The following is a 19,436-nucleotide window of genomic DNA, read 5'->3' as shown; positions in this document are numbered from 1 at the left end:
CATCACATCAAAATGAATTAACAGGTGAGAACACATTTTCTAACCGTGGCATCCCCGTTGGGACAGTTTGCTAACCCATGGTTGTCTCCAGATACACAAGTTGACAGTTCTCTGAGGATGTCAGAACAAGACCACACCTCCATCCAGGCATGTCTGTCTGTGTGTGTTCCTTAACACTCATATTCAAAATAGCAAAGGACTTTTTACCATTGTGCACAAAACCCTAACCCTAACCCATGACATCAAAAGGGTTTAAGCCATAGACTATAGAACAGCCAACACCTCACCTCAAGTAAATCTGAGTGGCAGCAGTATCAGTCAGTGTAGCTCAGTAAGTAAAATGTGGGTTTAAAGCCTCATTCAGAATTCTGTTTCAAGACGTTTTGCAAAGGCATAATGAATGCTGTCGTCAAAAGTACTAACAGGGGCGAAACAGTATGTGCTCTCTCGCTTTCCCACAACGCTGTAAGGCAATGGGAAGTCCCAGACTGGCACACCAATTTTATACCATTGCCAAGTAAATATCTTACGGTGTAATGATGGTGGAGCTTCATTAAGGCGCTGTTGCAGAAGTGCTTTTGTTAGCAGAAGTGGCCTGTAGTCACAGTCAATATCACAGCTCTTCCAGCCGATTCTCACTGCAAAGACTCTGGCTCCATAGGCGCAGTATGTCCACGCCCATCATGGGTGTATTGTGGCTTCATCCTTGTACATCAGGAGGAAGGTTGAGGTGTGTTGTCCATGTGTTCATTCAGTCTATGGTTTAACTTTAGGCAAGCGTACTTATCATCTGTAAAAAAAAAAATCTAATCAAACCTGCAGAATGTTAGCTTTTAGAGGATTGTGGTTAGGACATGCTGTGCAGAAAGACATGCCAGGAGAAGAACAAAAAATGAAGCTCAGGCCACACTGTCTACCTCAACCTGACCTCCTATTGTACCAGCCCTGTCCTTCTTTCTACATTCAATTGGCCATTTTATTATTGCTATCAATAACAGAATGCATCAGTTCTCTTCAGTGCATACAAATAACAAACAATCCTTTTCACTGTCTCTTTCTGCTGAGAACTTTGTGCGTCATTCTGGACCAAACAGGAAACTGGTAAGTGCATCACAAGTGCAGTGTCACTTGAGCTGTAACATGTAGAGAGGTTCTCGAACGCACATGCACTGCTTCCATGCAATGTGAGGCTCATGTGAAAGACGTCATCTTAGATTAGATCATGTAAACCTCACAGTTTAGCCGCCATACTCAAATGCTGTCTTTATTTCAGCTTTTTCTTTCACATGCATGCCCAGCTCTCTTTTCTTTGTTACAGTTTCTTGATGTCTCTGGATGTTTTGTTCTGTACACACAGAGGATTAGATTTTACCTGGACCGTGCTGTATGGACGATACGATGTACAAAGAAATGGGAGCTCTGGGGGAGCTGCAGCACCCACTAAAGTCAACCATTAAAAAAAAATCAGCTAATAAACAGTCAAAACCATAGATTATATACAACATGGACGTAGTCTCAGTGATGTCACCGATTGGTTTCTGAAGTGGAGTTTTGAAGCCCAACAACAGTGGTCGCCATATTGGAAATGTTGTCTCTATCGGTGAATTTAGAAAGAGGCAAAGAGGTGGAGCTGTGGTGGGCCTTTAGCCTCCTGACAACTAACCCACCTGTCAGTCACATGAGCCACGCCCTTAAATATGGGTATGTCTAATCCTCAACATGATGAAAACACATGAGTTATAAATATATTCAACCCCCTTATTGTGTGTAAACATGAGCTGTTCAGACCATTTTTGTTATGTTTTTTACCAAGCTGTAAACATGTATCTTTCCGCTGTAGAAATTGCCATTTTAATATTTGTGTAAAAATGAGGCTTCTTAGGGCTTTTACAGCCAGCCTCTAGTGGACACTTGAGGAACTGCACTTTTGCATTTGCATCACTTTTCAACGCCTCAGGTTGCCACATTGTTTAAACGCGTGAAGTCCCATTTTTTTTCTTCTTGAATATAAACAAGCTGTAATGAATCATTCTGACTTTAAATTTAACATGTTTGTGTATTTTAAAAAATAAGAAGGAGACATGCTTTAATAGATCAGTCATGAATTATTTAGTAAAACATGTCTTCTTAATAATTCATGTCAGAATAATCACCTCTCTGTCCAGTCACTGTCAGCAGGTGTGTTTGATTTGTATTGTTAATTCACCTGCTCTACAGTGACGCTGTCATCTTTTGTTTTGCTTGTTTTGCAAAGTTTAAAACATGCTGTACACTACGAGTGGGATTCTCTAAAAACTCAAGATTTAGCAAATGATTCATGAAGTAAATTTTTAACAACTGACTTTGCAGAGAGACAAAGGGAGAGAAAACTACCTGCTCTTAATTTATTGTTTGTGAACTGTTTCTTAATCATGTTTTATTTATTATGACGTGTGCAGAAAAATAAGCAAAAGTGCTGTATGAATAGTTAGCTTAAGTTAACTTCATGGGTTAAGGGTGGAAGAGAGAGGGACGTCTCATCTGTCTGAAATGTTGAAACATAATTAGATGAATCAGTATCTCTGTATGTTCTTCTCTTCTGTATGACATGTCATTAACCCTCTCTGTATTCTTCTATATGTGTGAACGAGTCAGAGGCCACGTCTCTCTCTGTGCTCAGGCTGTCTCACTCCCTCTACACCTACTTGTTGTTTTTCTGCTCGAGCCTCTGCTGTGACGTTAGTGTTCACTCTGTCTGTTAGGGGAGTTATAAGAGTGAATGCTTTTATAAGTAGTTGATTAAGGAAAGTCAAACTAGTTGTCAAAGTATGAATGTTGCATAGTGTAAAGTATGACCTTTTTTAAACACAATGACGTCCGAGCTGACCTCCAGCATCCCCATCTATAAAACATCAACACAGTGATGTGACACAGAGATACACACACAACACTATGAAATAATAAATTACATTTTTTTTGTACAAATTCGAGAGTTGTTGTTTTTTAAAGAATATTTAATTGCTAATTATTACTTTTCATTATTATTGTATTATTTGTTTTTATATGCTTTGGCCATATATTTTACACATTCATGCCAATAAAGCTATTTGAATTTAATTGAAAATTGATAGGCACACAATGGGAACATACACGCAGAATCAAAGGGAGCATTCATAAAAGGCAAGCAGTTTAAAGCAGTCCAAGGTTCTGTACACAGAGAGGCAAAAAGAATGAGCAAACAGAACCAGAGGAAAAGGCAACGAGGCAGTGTCCAAAAACAGAGATCATACACAGGAACGATATCAAGAAAAACCTGAGGATGAATAATCATTTTCCGAGTTGGGAAGTCGTTCTTCCGACTTCAGTGTGTTTAATGTGATTTCAGTTTGGAAAGTCGAATTGTTGGAACAACAACAATAAAACAGCGTGGACGCTATGAAGATGATGTGTGGAATTTCTCTGTTACAAGTTATAGTTGAGTAAAATGTGATATAAAATACATGAATTAATACAAATTATCGTATCATTAACAAAACTAATTTTGCCCCCCATGTTATGGCGATTATGTCGGGCACCTTCTTGTATTCCGAGTTTCCAAGTTGTTCACGGTCCTTTTCCGATGTGTTGGACACCAGGTGAATGCTGGGTAAATACACTGACGATCAGGGGATAACGAGTCACAGGTGTGGGTAATCAGGGCCGGGCTGACTGACACACAAGGAGCAGGATCTGAAACTGACAGGGACAAGGGTGAGTTAAAAAAAAAACTACAAAATAAAGCAGGAACCAATGAAAATATACAAAATAAAACACGCCCTATTTAGCATAGCGGACCGTGTCTGGATGTTCAGCACAACACATAGAAACCTGATTTGATAAAAAATAATCTAAAAGATAATCTGAAAGATAAAACCTCTTGGATACCAAATGAAACCTCCTCATATGATTAGCATATCCTTGATGCTGAAACATGCGCTCAGTGATTGCCTCTCATTTTTTTTTGTGTCAGGATCCTTTTTTCTCTCCGTCAAAGTCGTCAGAAACACGACGTGTCTGAGGCGAGTTCAGCTATATGGTGGCAATAATGGCTTCTCTCAGCAGGATGTCAACCGTGTAAAAGTTGATGGAGAAGTTTGTCAAATGTGACACCATCTTTTCTATCAGAGACACGGTCTGATAAGATGAATTCATCTCTGCACCGTATAGACAGTCACCATGAAGGAACCGTTGCACAAAATAATGTCCTTTTTCCTCCTCTGCTGCGATCACTACCAGAAGAGGAAATGAAAACCTAATCTTCACTTCACTTTAAAAATCTCTACGTCTTATTGCATTTCTCAGATTGTTCTTTAGTTAGCATTAATCATTTTTAAATAACAAGGTTACATTTTCTAAAATGTGGTCAGAATGTGTTAAGTAGTCTAACCTTCAGGGCGATTGATTTATTTATTTTTGTTCACCGAGAGAGGAGTTAACACAAGGTTGAACAATGTGTATAAAAAGTATAGCGCTGTGCCCTTCAGCAGCTCTCATGCTGAGCCTTTTACCTTTTTAAACTAGAAACATCCATGCTTCTTTTTTTTTTTACTGCTTGAGTTCAGTGTGAACACAGACATCCTTTAGATGTTTCATGATTCTGGTGGTATCGTTGTGCGGTTTGGTGTGATTGTGTATATTTCCCGTTATGTTAGCCATTGCTGTCGATCTCTGCACTGGCGCTTTGCATTGTGGGAAACAGTAAGCGAGAGACTATTCTGATGCATACTGTGACTTTTTCCTGAATCAGTACTACATCCGGGAATTTTTGGCATACTCCATATTTCACATGTGTTTGCATATTGCATATTGCATACTGCATTTTGAGCAGTTGTTACACCCAGGGGTCGTAACAAAAGATATAGCAACATATATAGAAAAAGGCTCTAGTGGTGCGGATACTTCCTTCAAATACACTGATATGAAATTTCTACTCATATACATGAAACATCTATGTATTAACACAAATGTATTGATTCTATTTTTGTCGATCATATCAACTGGAAGGATTAGTTAACACTGATGGACAGTTTTCCATAGCAACCTCTGCCATCAGTGTGTTAATGGATGTGAATGTTTAGGTGTGACCTCCGGTGTTAAAGCACTTTGAGTAGACAGAAGGCTGGAAAAGAGAGATTATAAGCTCAAGTCCATTTACCTTTTGTGAACAAGGCCACTCTGAGATTTCCCGGGGCAGACTGTCTGAAATGTCTTAAATTTGTTTGAAGTGCACATGTGAAATCGACTTATGACTAGTGTGTGTAGCGGGTATGAAACCTGCTCCGTCCCATCCATTATAGCTGTTAGGTTCTTCTGTGAGGGCCTCCAGCTGTCTGAGGATGTGTGCAATGAACAGTATCCTTTGTTCAGTCTGATGTTATTGACTTCCTGCCGTCTCCCTGTCTCTTCCAGGCCTGAGAATCAGTGGGACATGTCGACCCTGCGCTTTGGACAACATCTCATCAAGGCCTCGGCCGTGTTCCTGCGGACGGAGCTGTCCTTCGCTCTGGTCAACAGGAAGCCCGTGGTGCCCGGACGTATCTTTTTCATTTCTTACAGCTGAAAGGTCGGCCCGCTGAGATGCAGCTGTTTGGGTTTTGAAGTAAGTGTTTGTATTTCAACATCTGACAAACCCTGTGCATCTGAGGTACGGTTTTGTGTTGCACTCTGGTATTTCATAAGACTGGATGGAGGGATTCGATTGATTTTGAAGTTTCCTTCCATATATCAGTTGGTTTTTTTTTTCCCATGAAGCTTTGTTAGTAGCTGCCTTTCACAATCCACACCACCACAGCTAACCTACACATCCTACATCTACTAAACTGAGCTTGTTTAAGTTCACCCAGCCAACCCTTTTTAAGCATTGAATAGTATCTTAAAGGCAGGGTTGGTAATTTTCTCCAGATCCACTAAATAAGATTTTGGTTGAAATCGTCTTTAGGTCCTGACAGAAATTAATAACTTGTGCTCTGAAAAAGGAACAAAGAAAATCCGTCATCTATATCAGTTTGTAAGTCTGTAAAAACTTTGACCAATGTCTGCCACGAGGTACCAATCTGATGAACCAATCAGGCGCCTCCCTGTCTCCCTGCTCGTTCTCTATGCCATGCATGTACGAGCCCACACTTAAAGCATGAGCTGAGGTCCGCTTCTGGACCCATAGGGCTTGTGCATGTAAGTGAAGGGGCGTGGCTTTTGAGGGAGCGCAGAGGGGAGGGGGTGGGTGCAGACGGAGCACTGAGGGAATGCTACTTTTAAAATCATGCTAGTTTTCGAAAATGACCAGCCCTGCCTTTAAATTGGAGAATCAGCCTATTAGGTCACACCTCACGTCTGAAAATGTCTATGAGATATCTGATAGACCTTTTTTACATCAAATAAATTGCACAGGTTATGCAGGCAACAGTTTGATCAATAAATGGGATACAAAGTGTAACAGTCAACTACCCTTACATCTTCATCATCTTCAGAAGATCTAAATGAGCTTTTAATCTGCGCTCACACCAGCAGCATTATATGACCATAAAGATAATGATCCTGTAAATCGCTGAATAAACTAAATTAAATGTATCTTACTTTGCAAGCTTAAAGGCCACAGTCATTTGTATGAGAGTTAACGGAGCAGCATCATTTATGGCTCAGCTGTGACTGATAAAGGATCAGCTTCAGTACGTTTGGCTCAGATTGTTGTGCAATATGAGTAAATGTGCAATATGCTTTTTGTTTGGGGTTTTCATTATGCTCTGTCTACATGTGGATTGTGTTTATTGTTTTTTTTGTGTATTAATTTAAACTTCTGTCGAGGCATCTAAATGAAGGAGCACTTGGAGTGTAACAAAAAGTATCCTGTCTTATCTTGTCTCGTTGCATCTTGTCATATGGTATCGTACCCAATGGTACTGCATCTTGAATGGTATCCTGTCATACTGTAGACTAACATACTGTAGTGTAATGTATTGTTTTGATTGTATCGTTAAAATGTTCTGAATCTTGAGGTGCAGATGGCCTATGGCGGTTAGGTAGCTATAGTCCTCGAAGCGCTTGGCCTTGGTTTGAATCCGACCTGTGGCTCCTTTACCACATGTTATTCAACACTTTCTCTCTCTCTCTCTCTTCCTGATTTCTTCCTTTATCCACTGTCTTATCAAATAAAAGCATAAAAAGCCCAAATCTTTAAAAAAAATCATGCTGAATCTTTAAGTCAAAAGTTAAAAAAGCTAATAATATTTATTTTTAGGTTGAGAGACTCTAAATGATTGGAGTTGTATGCTTTATTTATCTTGCAGATAATGAAGCCTATGTATTTTTGTATCATATCTAATGGGACTGACTGTACTGTATCCTACCGTTCTGTATTTAGCTTTGAGATATGTAGTATGATCACTTGGCCTCAGCTTTGTGCTGCTATGTCAACACTTAACTTCAATTATAACTTTTGTTTGTAGATCATTCTTCAGCTACTATAATATACTTTAATAGCAAATATATTCCAGAAGTCTAAGAATATAACTTATTTTCCCAGACTTAAAAATGTAGAAAAAAACGAAACAACAAAACACCCGAGACTTGAGTTTCAAATAATCAGCTTTACTCTGGAACAGGTAAGTGCTAATACACGTAATCTCCCATACAGGATGGATTCGCAGTGTTTTTTAAATCCCAAATGACTATGACAGTGTTTGTTTACGTCTGGGTCGAAGCAAGGTTACTGCTATCCAAATGACAGAGAGGTGGGTAGGACTGCCAAAATGCTTGTTTGTGTTTTCATGAGGGTTTTTTTTTTTTTTTTTATGTATAGGGCCACAGGATATAGCAGTCGTTGTTTTTAATGGTTATTCTTAGACTGCTAGATAGAAAGATCCCTTTTGATTGGTGACAGGAGAATACAACGTTTTATTTATTGCAGACATCTTTTCTTGATGCAGGTGTTTGTGCTTGAAATTTTAAATGCACTTCATGTCTCCCAGCTGCATTCAAGTGTGTGGGTGAAAAGTGTCCTGACTTTGTCTTAACACCTAAGCTGAGGTCACATCCAGCAGCCGTGTACTGTTGCTGCATCTCAGCTGCCGCATCTTCACATGGACGTAGTCTCAGTGATGTCACCCATCGGTTTCTAATGAGTCATTAGGAAGCCTAACGATGGAAGTTACTGCAGTATATTGGAAACACTGGCTCTGCCTAGATGTTGGAGCCAAAATGTGTATTTAATATTTGAGTGCAATTCCGCCTTTGAACACTAGGTCTAAGCCGGTTACTCAGTTCATGTCTTAGTTACTTATTGAGACAAATATTAGATGTGTTTAAATTTGTCTCTACACGTGTTTCATAGCGCATGATCGCACCCTGGCTGTCCACGCTGCATCCGTTAAATATATAATTCTTTGCTCTGTGAATTTTAGTTTCCTGCTGCAAACAGTATGACATCTAGTGCTTTTGTATTGAAGGGGGACAAACGGATGTGGGGTTTCTTTGTATTGACAAGCCATTGACTCATCACAACAATTACCATCAATAAACTGCTCGCGGTGAGCTGAAAAAAGTTTTTCTTCGGTGTCAAATCCCAACTTTTCAATCATCAATGTGGATACTATTTAAGCACCGTTATCTCCACTTTGTACATCAAGCTAACAAGCTCTGTTGAGTGAGAAAAGCAAGTGTCAGTGTCCATGTAGAGCCAGCTCCTTCCTCGTTATTCGTCCCTCTATGTGAGCGACAGAGAGGAAAATAGAAACGAGGCGTCGGGGGGGGAAAAATGGCGCTCTGCATCGCTTGCAGGCAGTTAGGACACTCCAATAGGCAACATACGTGCTGTTAGGACAAAAAGGAAGACTTAAAATATCCAACTTAGTTTTTAGCAATAGCTATTGAGATACTTCACTCTCACATTGCCATAGCAACACTTAATAATGTATATGTTTGTATGTATTGAAGCCAAAAAAAAGTAATCCTAAATTACTTACCAAATGAATGAATACTTTTATAATGCAGTAACTCAGATTCTTTTTGATAGTGGTAACTGTAACTAGTTACTAATTTTAGTTATCATCACTGGGATTTAGAAAATAGAGCCTGGCAATAACATTTAGTTTCTTATTTCAAATGAAGGCCTTGTTCATTCAGTATGAAGTCAAATGTCTGGTCTGTAGAGGGTGAAGACAGCTGAGCATTTAGAGGTTAATGCATTATTGAAAAACCCAACACTCAGACTAACTCTTTTGTCCTTGTGTCCGTTCTCCGTCAGTGTAAATAAAAAAAACTCCCCGTGTTGTATAAGACAGCGTCCCTGACAGTGATCTGCAGAGGAATCAGTCCCTGTCTCTCAAAGTCAGCGTCTGTCTCATTGTTTCTCTCCGACTTGACGTAAACATTTGCCGCTCAATGGAGCACTTCCTAAAGCTTCTTTTCGTTGCCAGGCAACAGATGCTGTTTTTTTAACAGAGCAGAGGCTGCCCTAGATAGAGAGGCTATATGGGCAGATGTTTACCCTACACATATAAAAGGGATGGACTGTGACAGGAGCTGTTGAAGGTTACCTGTAGACCTGCTTCTGTGAAGGATTTGTTTACTTTCTATTTGTTTGGTTGATTGCTGTGTTTTTATTTCCTTTGTTACACGGATGTCTGGTTGACTTGTAAATATGTGTGCGTGCCATGCAGACGGAGAAGGTCATGATGTCTTGTGGACTCTATCCTCTGCATTCTCATTGTGCTTTGATGAAGCGTAACTTCACTCTATTAATCATAATTTCCATCCAGCCTGACTTTAAAAAAAAAAGGCCTTGCGAAATGATTTCTATTGTCGATTTGTATGAATAATGTTCCTTTCTCTTTCTGGAATGATAATCAGTTCTTGGCTTTGTGCTCAACTTCTCGAGTGCAGCACTCGCCTCGCACTACTCCTCCACACTGAGATTAACTCAGGACCAGGGAGACTTATTTCTCCGCTCGTCTATACACCTCCACTCTCAGGCAATATTCTTGCATTATTTAAATCAAACTTCTCTTTAAACACTGTGATTATCGCTCTTGGTTGTTAAGGCCTGACATATAGTATCTTAAGAAAAGCCGGAGAATACGCCGAGGGTCTGAGAGGCGGAGGTGTGTTGTTGTCATCGACTTTATATTGAGATGAATGGAGCAACAACCACCTGGGAGTGAAGACAAAGGATTTACAGCTCCCCCTACTGACCGGCTGCAGTATAGGTCATTAACCCCGCCTCCCCCATGTTAACAGACGGGAGATTGGTCGAACTATAACGTTAAAATACACGTCTTTACTGTTCGTTTTTCTGAGTAGTTTTGTTTGAATTATCTGATGAAAAAAAAGAGCTGATAGAATTACTTCATAGAATTACTTTATAGAATTACTTTATTACTTTATTGATCCCAAACTGGGAAATTGTTGTGCTGTAACGTCATGATCGACAGCTCTGCTGACTAATGAGGCTCCTTGAAGTGTTCTGAACCAGATTGTTGGAGTATAGAGGAGAAAATGGAACGGAAACTAACAACAGTGTCAAACAACTATGAATGTGAAGGTATGCTTCAAACCAAAACAAGAATCTATTCCGCGTAGGACTGTAACGACGTGAGGGATCTTTGACTTTTTTGTTTTTAGGAAGTTAAATGTGTGATTAGTGGAAGGAGTTTGGTTGGCATGTCTTGGCTCCAAATTTCATCCCTATTGCATTATGTGAGCGCCGGTGGCTTTTGGCTTCACTCTAGTACAATGGAAGATGACAGAGGAATATTGTCCATACTTGTATACAGTCAATGTTACGCAGACGTTACAGCAGCTCCGCTCAAAGTATCCTGTGACTTAAAGTCTGTGAAATGAAAAAAACGTTTTTCCAGTTTTAATCCAGTGTTCCTGTGTTAAATGTTCATGTTGTTCACGCTGTGTTGTACAGCAACTTGAGAAAAAGACAGAGTTGGTTGAACTATGTACACGATCTAGTTTAGCTTTAGAAGTAGTTTAGCTGACTTCACAGACGCAGAGAAGATCAGAGCAGCGACACACCAATCGTTCCCTGTTACTCACCCCGTCTTTATTCACACCAGGGAGCAGGAGTCACACTTTTCCCTTCTGTGAGTACTGCACTGAAAAGTTTACAGCTACATAGCATTAAATTAATCTTATCTGTAAAATGATGGTTCAAGTCAGAACGGTGACACTGAGAGATTTGTCTTTGATAGTGAGGAGAAGCTCTGCTGCTTCAACAAACACACAAACACACCAAACGAAGAACATTAAAGGGAGAATGCTTTACCTTCTGTCACTATTCCAGTTTAAAATAAAGCCTGAACACAGAGTTTTTTATATTTCAAGGATGGACAACCACCTCTCGAAGCATATTTTTATGCTCTTCGTGTGACGTCCACTGACTTATAGTTACCTCAAAATAAAATACTTAAGAAGACGACAATGCATGCTAAGGGGCGGTCATGATGACATCATTCAATGTGCTGCTTATATTTAAAATGTATTGATTCATTCAAATGTTCAGGATTATTAATGATGAGTATTAACAGCAGCTCATTTTACACCTCAATACAGGACAAATCTTCCACATGGCCTCTCACCAGTGTATGATAAACAGAGCAGTGATGATGCACACTTAATCCATGTTGGAGCTTGTTTGGTTAGCATCGGTCTGTTCACTGCAGTCTGCATTGTTTACACACTCCACTGGTTACCTGATCAATCAAAGGTTAGGTTTCTTGTCCCTCCATCTATTTGTGTAATGGCACGAGCTCTCACTCTCGCTTGTCTCTGTTGCTCTCACGATGCCAACCTGTTCTCTTTTCATGAATGTTTTTGGCAAAATGAGGAAGTTAAGCTGTAAAAAAAAAAAGTGGTGCCATTGGACTGATCTGTACTGCGATAATGAACCTTACAGAGTTCAGCTTTATTGAAAAAAATATTTATATTGATGACTTCATTATTACTACTCTAGTAAACTGACAGAACAATAAACCACATGTATATTTGTAGTAAATGCACATAGCCCATAAAGCAGAGTAATCTTAAATTGTAATGTTATTCTGCTGCACCCTCAGCACCGCTTAAATCATGCGAACCTGCTAAACGGGTTCATATAGACAAATATTTCAAAGTGTTGAGCCAATCACAGAGCTTCCTTTTGATTAGAAACAAAACTTTTAAGCATACTATAACAAATAAGTAAGTAAGTTAACCTTTATTTACATTGCACTTTAAAGGCAGAATGTGCGTCTTATTGATCCAGTAGATGTCGCCCTTGGGCACCAGCATGAAAACCAAAACAAACTGCTGTTTGTCGACACCTCCGCTATTCTGAAGCCTCCGCTCTCCTCCAGAGACACACCTCCAACCCCTCTCCACTCACTTCCACATGAATGAGGTAGAAATTAGAATGTACCATAATTAAGCGCAAGCTGGGGACAAATTTGTCCTTTGCTCAAACTGCACTTGCCCGTGTCCTGCATTGTTGTGTTAACATGCTAATGTTAGCACACTTTAGTTAGCTCGTAGCTTCATATTTCACATATATTGACACAGAATGACCGAGATCTAAAGACACTAACATGAAATTCAAATAATCAGTGAGTATGTTCTTCTTCTTCTTCTCTAGTTCTTGACTAAAACAGCTTTTATACACAAGGGGAGGAGCCGGCCGTCCCGTCCATGTAAACACGGCTCTGACAACAACACAGCCAGCGGGACTCGAGCTTCTCACTCGTTGTAGACAGTCATGACTCAGAGACACATTTACAGACTTGATTTATGATTTATTTGTGTAAAATGTTGCACATTCTTCCTAACAAACACTCAGTTACAAAGTGCTTCACAGATAAAGGAAATCAAACAATTCAAACGGAGAAAAAAATAACATCAATAAATGACAACGTGAAGCAGGGCAAAGTTAAGATCAGGAAAAAGCACAAAAAAGGGTTAGAAGAGTTACATGAAGGCTCCTCTGTACAGGAGAGTTCTGAGTTGCTTCTTGAAACAGTCCAAAGATTCTGCAGAGTCTCACTATGCATTGCTGAGAATGTTTTTCTCTAGCATTCGACGTATGCATGTGTCGTAATTAGAAGCTTAAAGGTCCCCTTGGATAGCTTCTGGAATAAGCAAATTTTACCTGGCATTTATATTATTTATATTTACAAAGATCATGCAAAGATTAAAACATATTCTTGATAATATACAATCTGAATCACACACTGAACATGTGCTCGACACTATGCATGGAAATGAAACGGATTGACTGATGAATGTAAAAGGTGAGGTTAATGAGAAACAGTGATTCGCTGGACTCTAATTTATTGTCATGTCCAATTTAAAATTACATTTGACATTTTCTACAACTGTCCTGTAAACTGTTTGATAAGATTCCCGCAGAGGTATGGATTCTGGATTGATTCATTTGCATAGAAATGTAATGTGTATCTCGGAGATGAAAGACTCCGTAAATAAATAAATAAATGAAACGGTTCTCATCAAGAGGGCACTCGAATTAATTCAGAGGTGTTTGTTTACGATATGTAAATGTGTATGTAAATGTGCTGTGTACATGAGGCAGAGGGGAACTGTGAGTGGGAAGATAATGAAGCAGCCGACGGTTTATTGCTACTATATGTTCATTGTTGGCTTATTGCCCTCAGCATTAACTTTACTGCAGGTCGCATTTTTATAACCCGAGTTTCTCAACCTCAGGGTCGGGACGTCATGTGAGGTCGCTAAGATGATGATGAGGAATTTATCTGTTAGAGAGTGTTTTATTGGACTGATGTTATAAAGTTGTTTCTTGTCCTTAGTTTCTGCAGCAACAGACCTTCAAACTAAGAAACTACAAAGAAGTTGATTGCAGGATGAGCCCCGGTGTTGTATAGACCTCCCTAACCCTTAAAGGGGTTAAGGGTACAGTGTTTTTGAACATATATCTGGGTAACCTGAGTGTCTACTGTCCCGCAAAATGTGGAATAAACCCATCCAGTCCTTTGTTTGTAGTCTGCATAAGTCTTAAAACACAGAGAGAAATGCTCCGTTACAAATGTGCTCTCCTTGTGATGTCACAGTGGGATTCTGGTTAAAAAAATCCCCTCCCCTCCCCTGGTATCTCCACCCATGGATTCCACCCCCAGCCAAGAGAAAAACTTTTGCGCAGGTCCGCCATTTTCATTCTCGCTACAGAGGAGTGACGTCTACCGGGGAAAACTCAGGGGGGATCATTACATTTAAAGAGACACACACACCAAAACGGAGCGTTCTGAGAGAGCTGGTTTATACAGGGTCACAAACCTCCTCTGCTGCTTGATTCATGTTATATTTTGACCACAGCACAGCACAGATGTTTCATTTAGACCACAGGGGGACTGTTTGAATAGGTGGAGAAGGGGGATAATATGTCCTCTTTAACCAGTAATACCAAACATCTCCATCTGATGACCTCATTTTAAATTACAATACAGAGCATAAGCATGTTCCCAAGAGGGGGAACCCTTCTTAGAGCGTGCCTTCATGACTCCCTCAAACAATGTCACAGTTTTAAACGTATGATAATCCATTATTTTGTAGGCACATTAACATGAGATTTACATTTGTTCTTCAAACAATTACTCCCTGTGATTGCAATGACCTTGGGATTCAAAATGTGCTGCATGGATGAATATGCATTTGGCATTTGTGTGTTTTTTTCATTAATCAATTGTTGCCATCACAAATACATGAAGGGGGTTTTAATCTGTCTATTTACATTGTTCTTTGGAGGCGGAAACCTGATTAGAAAAAGGATATTAAATGAATATCAGGTTTGTGTTCGAGGACGTGTTTTATTTGTTCGTTTTTTTATCTTCTCGCCCAGGGAGCAGAGATGTAAATTAGCTTCATAGCTAACTGTGGCCCAATAGTTGTTTTGTGCACTGCCCCTTCCAAATAATCCAACAAACTAAACTAAAAAAAAAAAAAACATTTTACACCGATTTTGTTAAAAGTCAAGGGTCCTTAAAGTTCTGATTGATTACCGTGCACTTGTTGTCTAGGTGGTTCTCTTAAAGGTGATTGGAAGGGATTCATCTTGGGTATTGCTAGTTGTTGTTTTTTTAAACTTTACATACTTTATCGATCCCTGAAGGAAAATTCTGGTTTGCACACATTGTCCCCAAATACACTCATGCACAAACAGGACGTGTGGACATGCATTAGTGGAGAGATGTCAGAGTGGGGCTGCTCCACACTGCTACACAGGGAGCGCGCCAGAGCTGTTTGGGGGTTCGGTACCTTGCTCAAGGGCACCCCGGCAGTGCTCTGGAAGTGCCAAGGCACCTCTCCAGCTGCCAACTTCCATATTTATCCCACACCGGGACTTGAACCGGCAGCCCTCTGTTTCCCAACCTAAGTCCCTACAGACTGAGGTCCTGCCGCCCCATATGTGTGTGCAATCAGAGGCGCTGTTTGTCAACAGGCAAGGCAGGCAACTGCTCGGGGGCCCTAGGGTTCACAAACTTTAAACCACAGCAGTGTCAAAATGTGCAAATTTTGCAATCACAGTTGGAAACCTCCCTAAGGGGGCCCCATCTGACAGCCCTTCCCTCCCGTTGCCCTGCTTAGTGTGGCATGCATTTTTGCTTTTAAAACCAACGTTTGTCATTGAAAGTAACCGAACGAAATGAAGAGGAGTTGTGCGCCTGGGAGTGAAAGAAGAAAGAGAAAGAGGAAGACGAGTAAATGCCGGGAAACTGGCAGACAAAATGGTGATGAACGCTGGTTGGATGGGCCCCCAATTCATTTTTGAATCGGGCCCCAACAGACTCTAGAATCGCCACTGTATGTAGTGTAAACTACTTTAAAACCTCCGTTGTAAGAAAATGTTCTTTATTAAAAATCAGATTGAAACTTAACATTTGATGAAAGGGAATGTGGAGGGAGGCGGCGCCCTTTAATAAAAGGCTGGAACAATAAAAAGGTGCTTCACAGAATGTAAACGCAACGTCAGGCCTGCCACTTAACTCCACCGGCAATATGGAACAAACAGATGGCAAGGGATTGCTGAAATTGCGTGACGGAAGATCCTATTCCCCGTCGTGTTATTGCGAAGTGTCTGTGCTCCGCACTGCTGAAGGTCACACTTGGAGAGAGGGCTTTACAAGCTGTATCAGCCTACAAACATGCCTACTGGTCCAATTCCCTCTAGGATACAGAACACGGGGGGGCTAAACATCCATCTGATACTTCCATGCAATTCCCCCCCCCATAACAACAACACATTCTTTGATTAGATATCTTCTTTCTCTGTGGAATTCTTACGACCAAAGGCTTAGACCAAAGGCATTACACATCTCGTAATCCCATTCAAATGCATAATTAGTGGCGTTTTATATTTGTCTTCCGAGGATGCGAGTGGCGGTCTGTTAAAAGGGGGGTTTTGCAATTAGCAAAGACACAATGCTTGCCCCTCGTCATCCAGCAATCTCACGACACACATTAGCAGATGCGGAGGCACTGATTACTGGAGCAGTAATTTTCAAAATAGCCCCTCAAGTGTCCCTCGCAGCTCGCCGATGTCAACACGGACAATGTCAGGGGGGCTGAAAGGGAAGTTATTTTCTGCTCCCCGCTCCTCGGATGTCATTCTTCGAACAGCGCTTAGAATCCGTACAAGAGAATAAGTAGTAGTGCTTACTTTTGTAAAAATGAAGATGGTGGGCTCTATAAAACATTTGCATGTCTAAAAACCTGCAGACAAAATCCCCTTAATAAAGCTCCTTCTGCACGCCTACATTCAGCTGTATCATCAATACAAAAGCACCTCATGAATGTGGATAAGTATCAGCTGCTTCATCTAATGTTCTTAACACTGAATAATAACAAAGGAGAGAGAGAGAAAATTATTTTCTGACGCATGAATTCAGGTTTTTGAAGCTAAGCCGGAGATTAGGAGAGCGCGCGTTAGCTATTTTTAGATGTTCAATATTTCTTCAACCCCTTTAAAAAGATTCTGTTCATGGTTTCCAACTTCCCTGTTTACATGGACGCTCGCTAAAATGATCCCGATTAAGAGCTGAATATACATGCATCACGTTTTTAATCGTAATAAAAGCATTTTCACATGCCCTGAGGTGTCCCACCGGTCTACCGGAGATAGCAGAAGAAGAAGTAGTTCCTTCTGCATGTGCCTCCAGAAAATGCTCCTCCACTCGCCCCCTAGCTGTGGTCTTCCTTCTTCTCATGTCTGTGACTTTGGTTGTCTGTATTTTACTTTGGTTTCATAGATTCCAGCATTATTAAACTTTTCATTAACTTGTTTGAGCAAGTGGGTGCAACAACCTTTTATTTTATTTTTTTAAAGGTTTTCTTTGTGTCTTTCTAATAGGACAGCGGTTGAGGGATATGAAATGACGGGTCAGATTTGAACACACAGACTATCAAATCTCAACTTTAGTTCTTGCTGAAGAAATTAAAAGAAGCATGTTCTCCCAGGATTGAGTTCTTCTCTCACTGTAGAGAGTAATTGCACTTTGTCATCCTCCATTGTTCTTCATTCTGTTTTTCTGTGAGATCCTTTGAGGTCATACATAATGTGAGGTAGTATGTTGCTCCTTCTTGCAGTCTCAAATCAAATTTAAAACTCTCCTGCTCGCATACAAAACAGCAACAAAAACGTCTCCTCCTTACTTTAACTCTCTGATCCAGGTCTACACTCCCTCCCGTCCACTACGCTCTGTCAATGAAAGGCGTCTGATCCAACCTTCACAACAAGGCCCCAAATCTCTAACTAGACTCTTCTCCTCTGTCGCCCCCCGGTGGTGGAACCAACTTCCAAACTCCATTCGAGTCCCTTTGAACCCTTAAGGAAAAGCTAAAGACCCAGCTCTTTATGAATACCTACGACCTTAATGATGATGATGATGATGACGATTAGGATTTGATGATGATGATTTTGTTTTTTGACAATGACAATAACGATTTTTGGATAGCATTGATGTTGATTAGAAGAACAGCTGTCAGTGTTGTGCTTTGCCTTTGTGTGTCTGATCAGACTTAAAGCTGTTTATTTGAGTTTCCTGACGTTGTTTCCTCCTCTCTAGATCCTTGCTTGTGTTGTTCATCGCTTTGGATAAAAGCGTCTGCTAAGTGAATTGAAGAATTATAGAATATCTGTGATGAAAATAGACTTTAACTTTGTCAGCATTATAAAACTGCAGTCTGAGCTTGGCCTTAGTCAGTATTAAGACTATCAAAAACACCAGCAACATGGGGTTCCTTTGGTTTTAATTTGAAAGAAGAACATTTAATAGTTCTACCCCTTGTCTACAATTTGTTGCCTACATTCTGAAGACCTGTTTCACTACATCTGGATTGTGGCTGGCACAGATCCAAAACTAGTGCATCATTCGTTTCCCTTATCTCCGTCTCTAGGTCTAAATCACAAAGTATACAACACTAAGGATAATCGGGATGCAAACACACTTGCACACAAAAAACTTGTCCTGCTCCGTGCAGTGGGCTGTTGTTTTGTGTCTGAATGTGGAAAGACCTTAACTCTGCACCAGGCTGCACTCTGCACACCGTCTGAAGGGGAACTATTCTGTGCACAGAAAGATGGTGAGCTGTGAGGGGACGGGAAACCTTTTCAAGTTTATAATGCCAGACTCAAAAAAAAATGTGAGGGTCACTGTTTGTCACTGTTTAAATCAAGGATTCCTCTCTTAATGCAGCAAGCAAGGGCAACTGGAAGAAGACAGCAACACTCGCAGGCTCATCATGGATCCACACGTGTGGATGAATTGTGGAGAACTGACAGCCGCGCACTGATTTAACCCCTGAATCAATAATAGTAATGTCAAAGTCATATTCTCAGACAGATCTTTTATTCCTAAATCATACAGAGGCGTAACTGTTTCTCTGATCATTGGAAAGAAAGCACATGATATCTCATTTTATGACCCCAGTCTCCACCAACTCTCAGCAGGGGGTAACGTCTCAGTCTGTGTGTTACTGCCAGTGTGAGAGAATAAGACGCATAGAGAGGAGCGAATTTAAACCTGAATGACTACATAATGGCTAATTTAAATACCCGCAAGCATCACCAGCACAAGACGATATTTGCTCTTCAGCACAGCAAGGGGTGTATTTAACCCTTGTTGTGTGTTTTAAGAATAAGAAGGTTTTTTTTTATTTATTTGCACAGGTTTGGTGAGTGCAAAAACCGTGCAATCTTTTAGTGAATCAGGCTCTATGTCTTCTATTAAACGTGCATTTGTTGCTGTTATCTGACTGAGCAGAATCATCGATACAGCTTTATCATAAAGTCACCTACAGCAGCCAGTGGTATGAAAAAAATAACAATAATCACAATATTCCCCCTTATTCTCATCCATTCACCCACAGGCCCGCCTGGTGTGCACACACAGCTGTGAATGGATCACTGATGTTTGCAT

At 40.4% G+C, this 19,436-nt stretch overlaps 1 protein-coding gene across 1 annotated transcript in view; it reads left to right on the top strand.

Annotated features, from left to right (window-relative positions):
* The window catches only part of fhit (fragile histidine triad diadenosine triphosphatase), a 279,982-nt gene that overhangs the window by 90,324 nt on the left and 170,222 nt on the right, over window positions 1-19,436 (top strand). Inside the window, exon 3 of the mRNA XM_061041526.1 lies at window positions 5,428-5,552. Coding sequence (XP_060897509.1) covers window positions 5,447-5,552 — 106 coding nt within the window. The 5' untranslated portion in view covers window positions 5,428-5,446. The remainder of the gene's footprint in view (window positions 1-5,427; window positions 5,553-19,436) is intronic.

Source organism: Labrus mixtus, chromosome 7 (genome assembly GCF_963584025.1).
Source record: "Labrus mixtus chromosome 7, fLabMix1.1, whole genome shotgun sequence".
Taxonomy (NCBI): Eukaryota; Metazoa; Chordata; class Actinopteri; order Labriformes; family Labridae; genus Labrus; species Labrus mixtus.
This window is presented reverse-complemented; position numbering and strand designations above follow the sequence as displayed.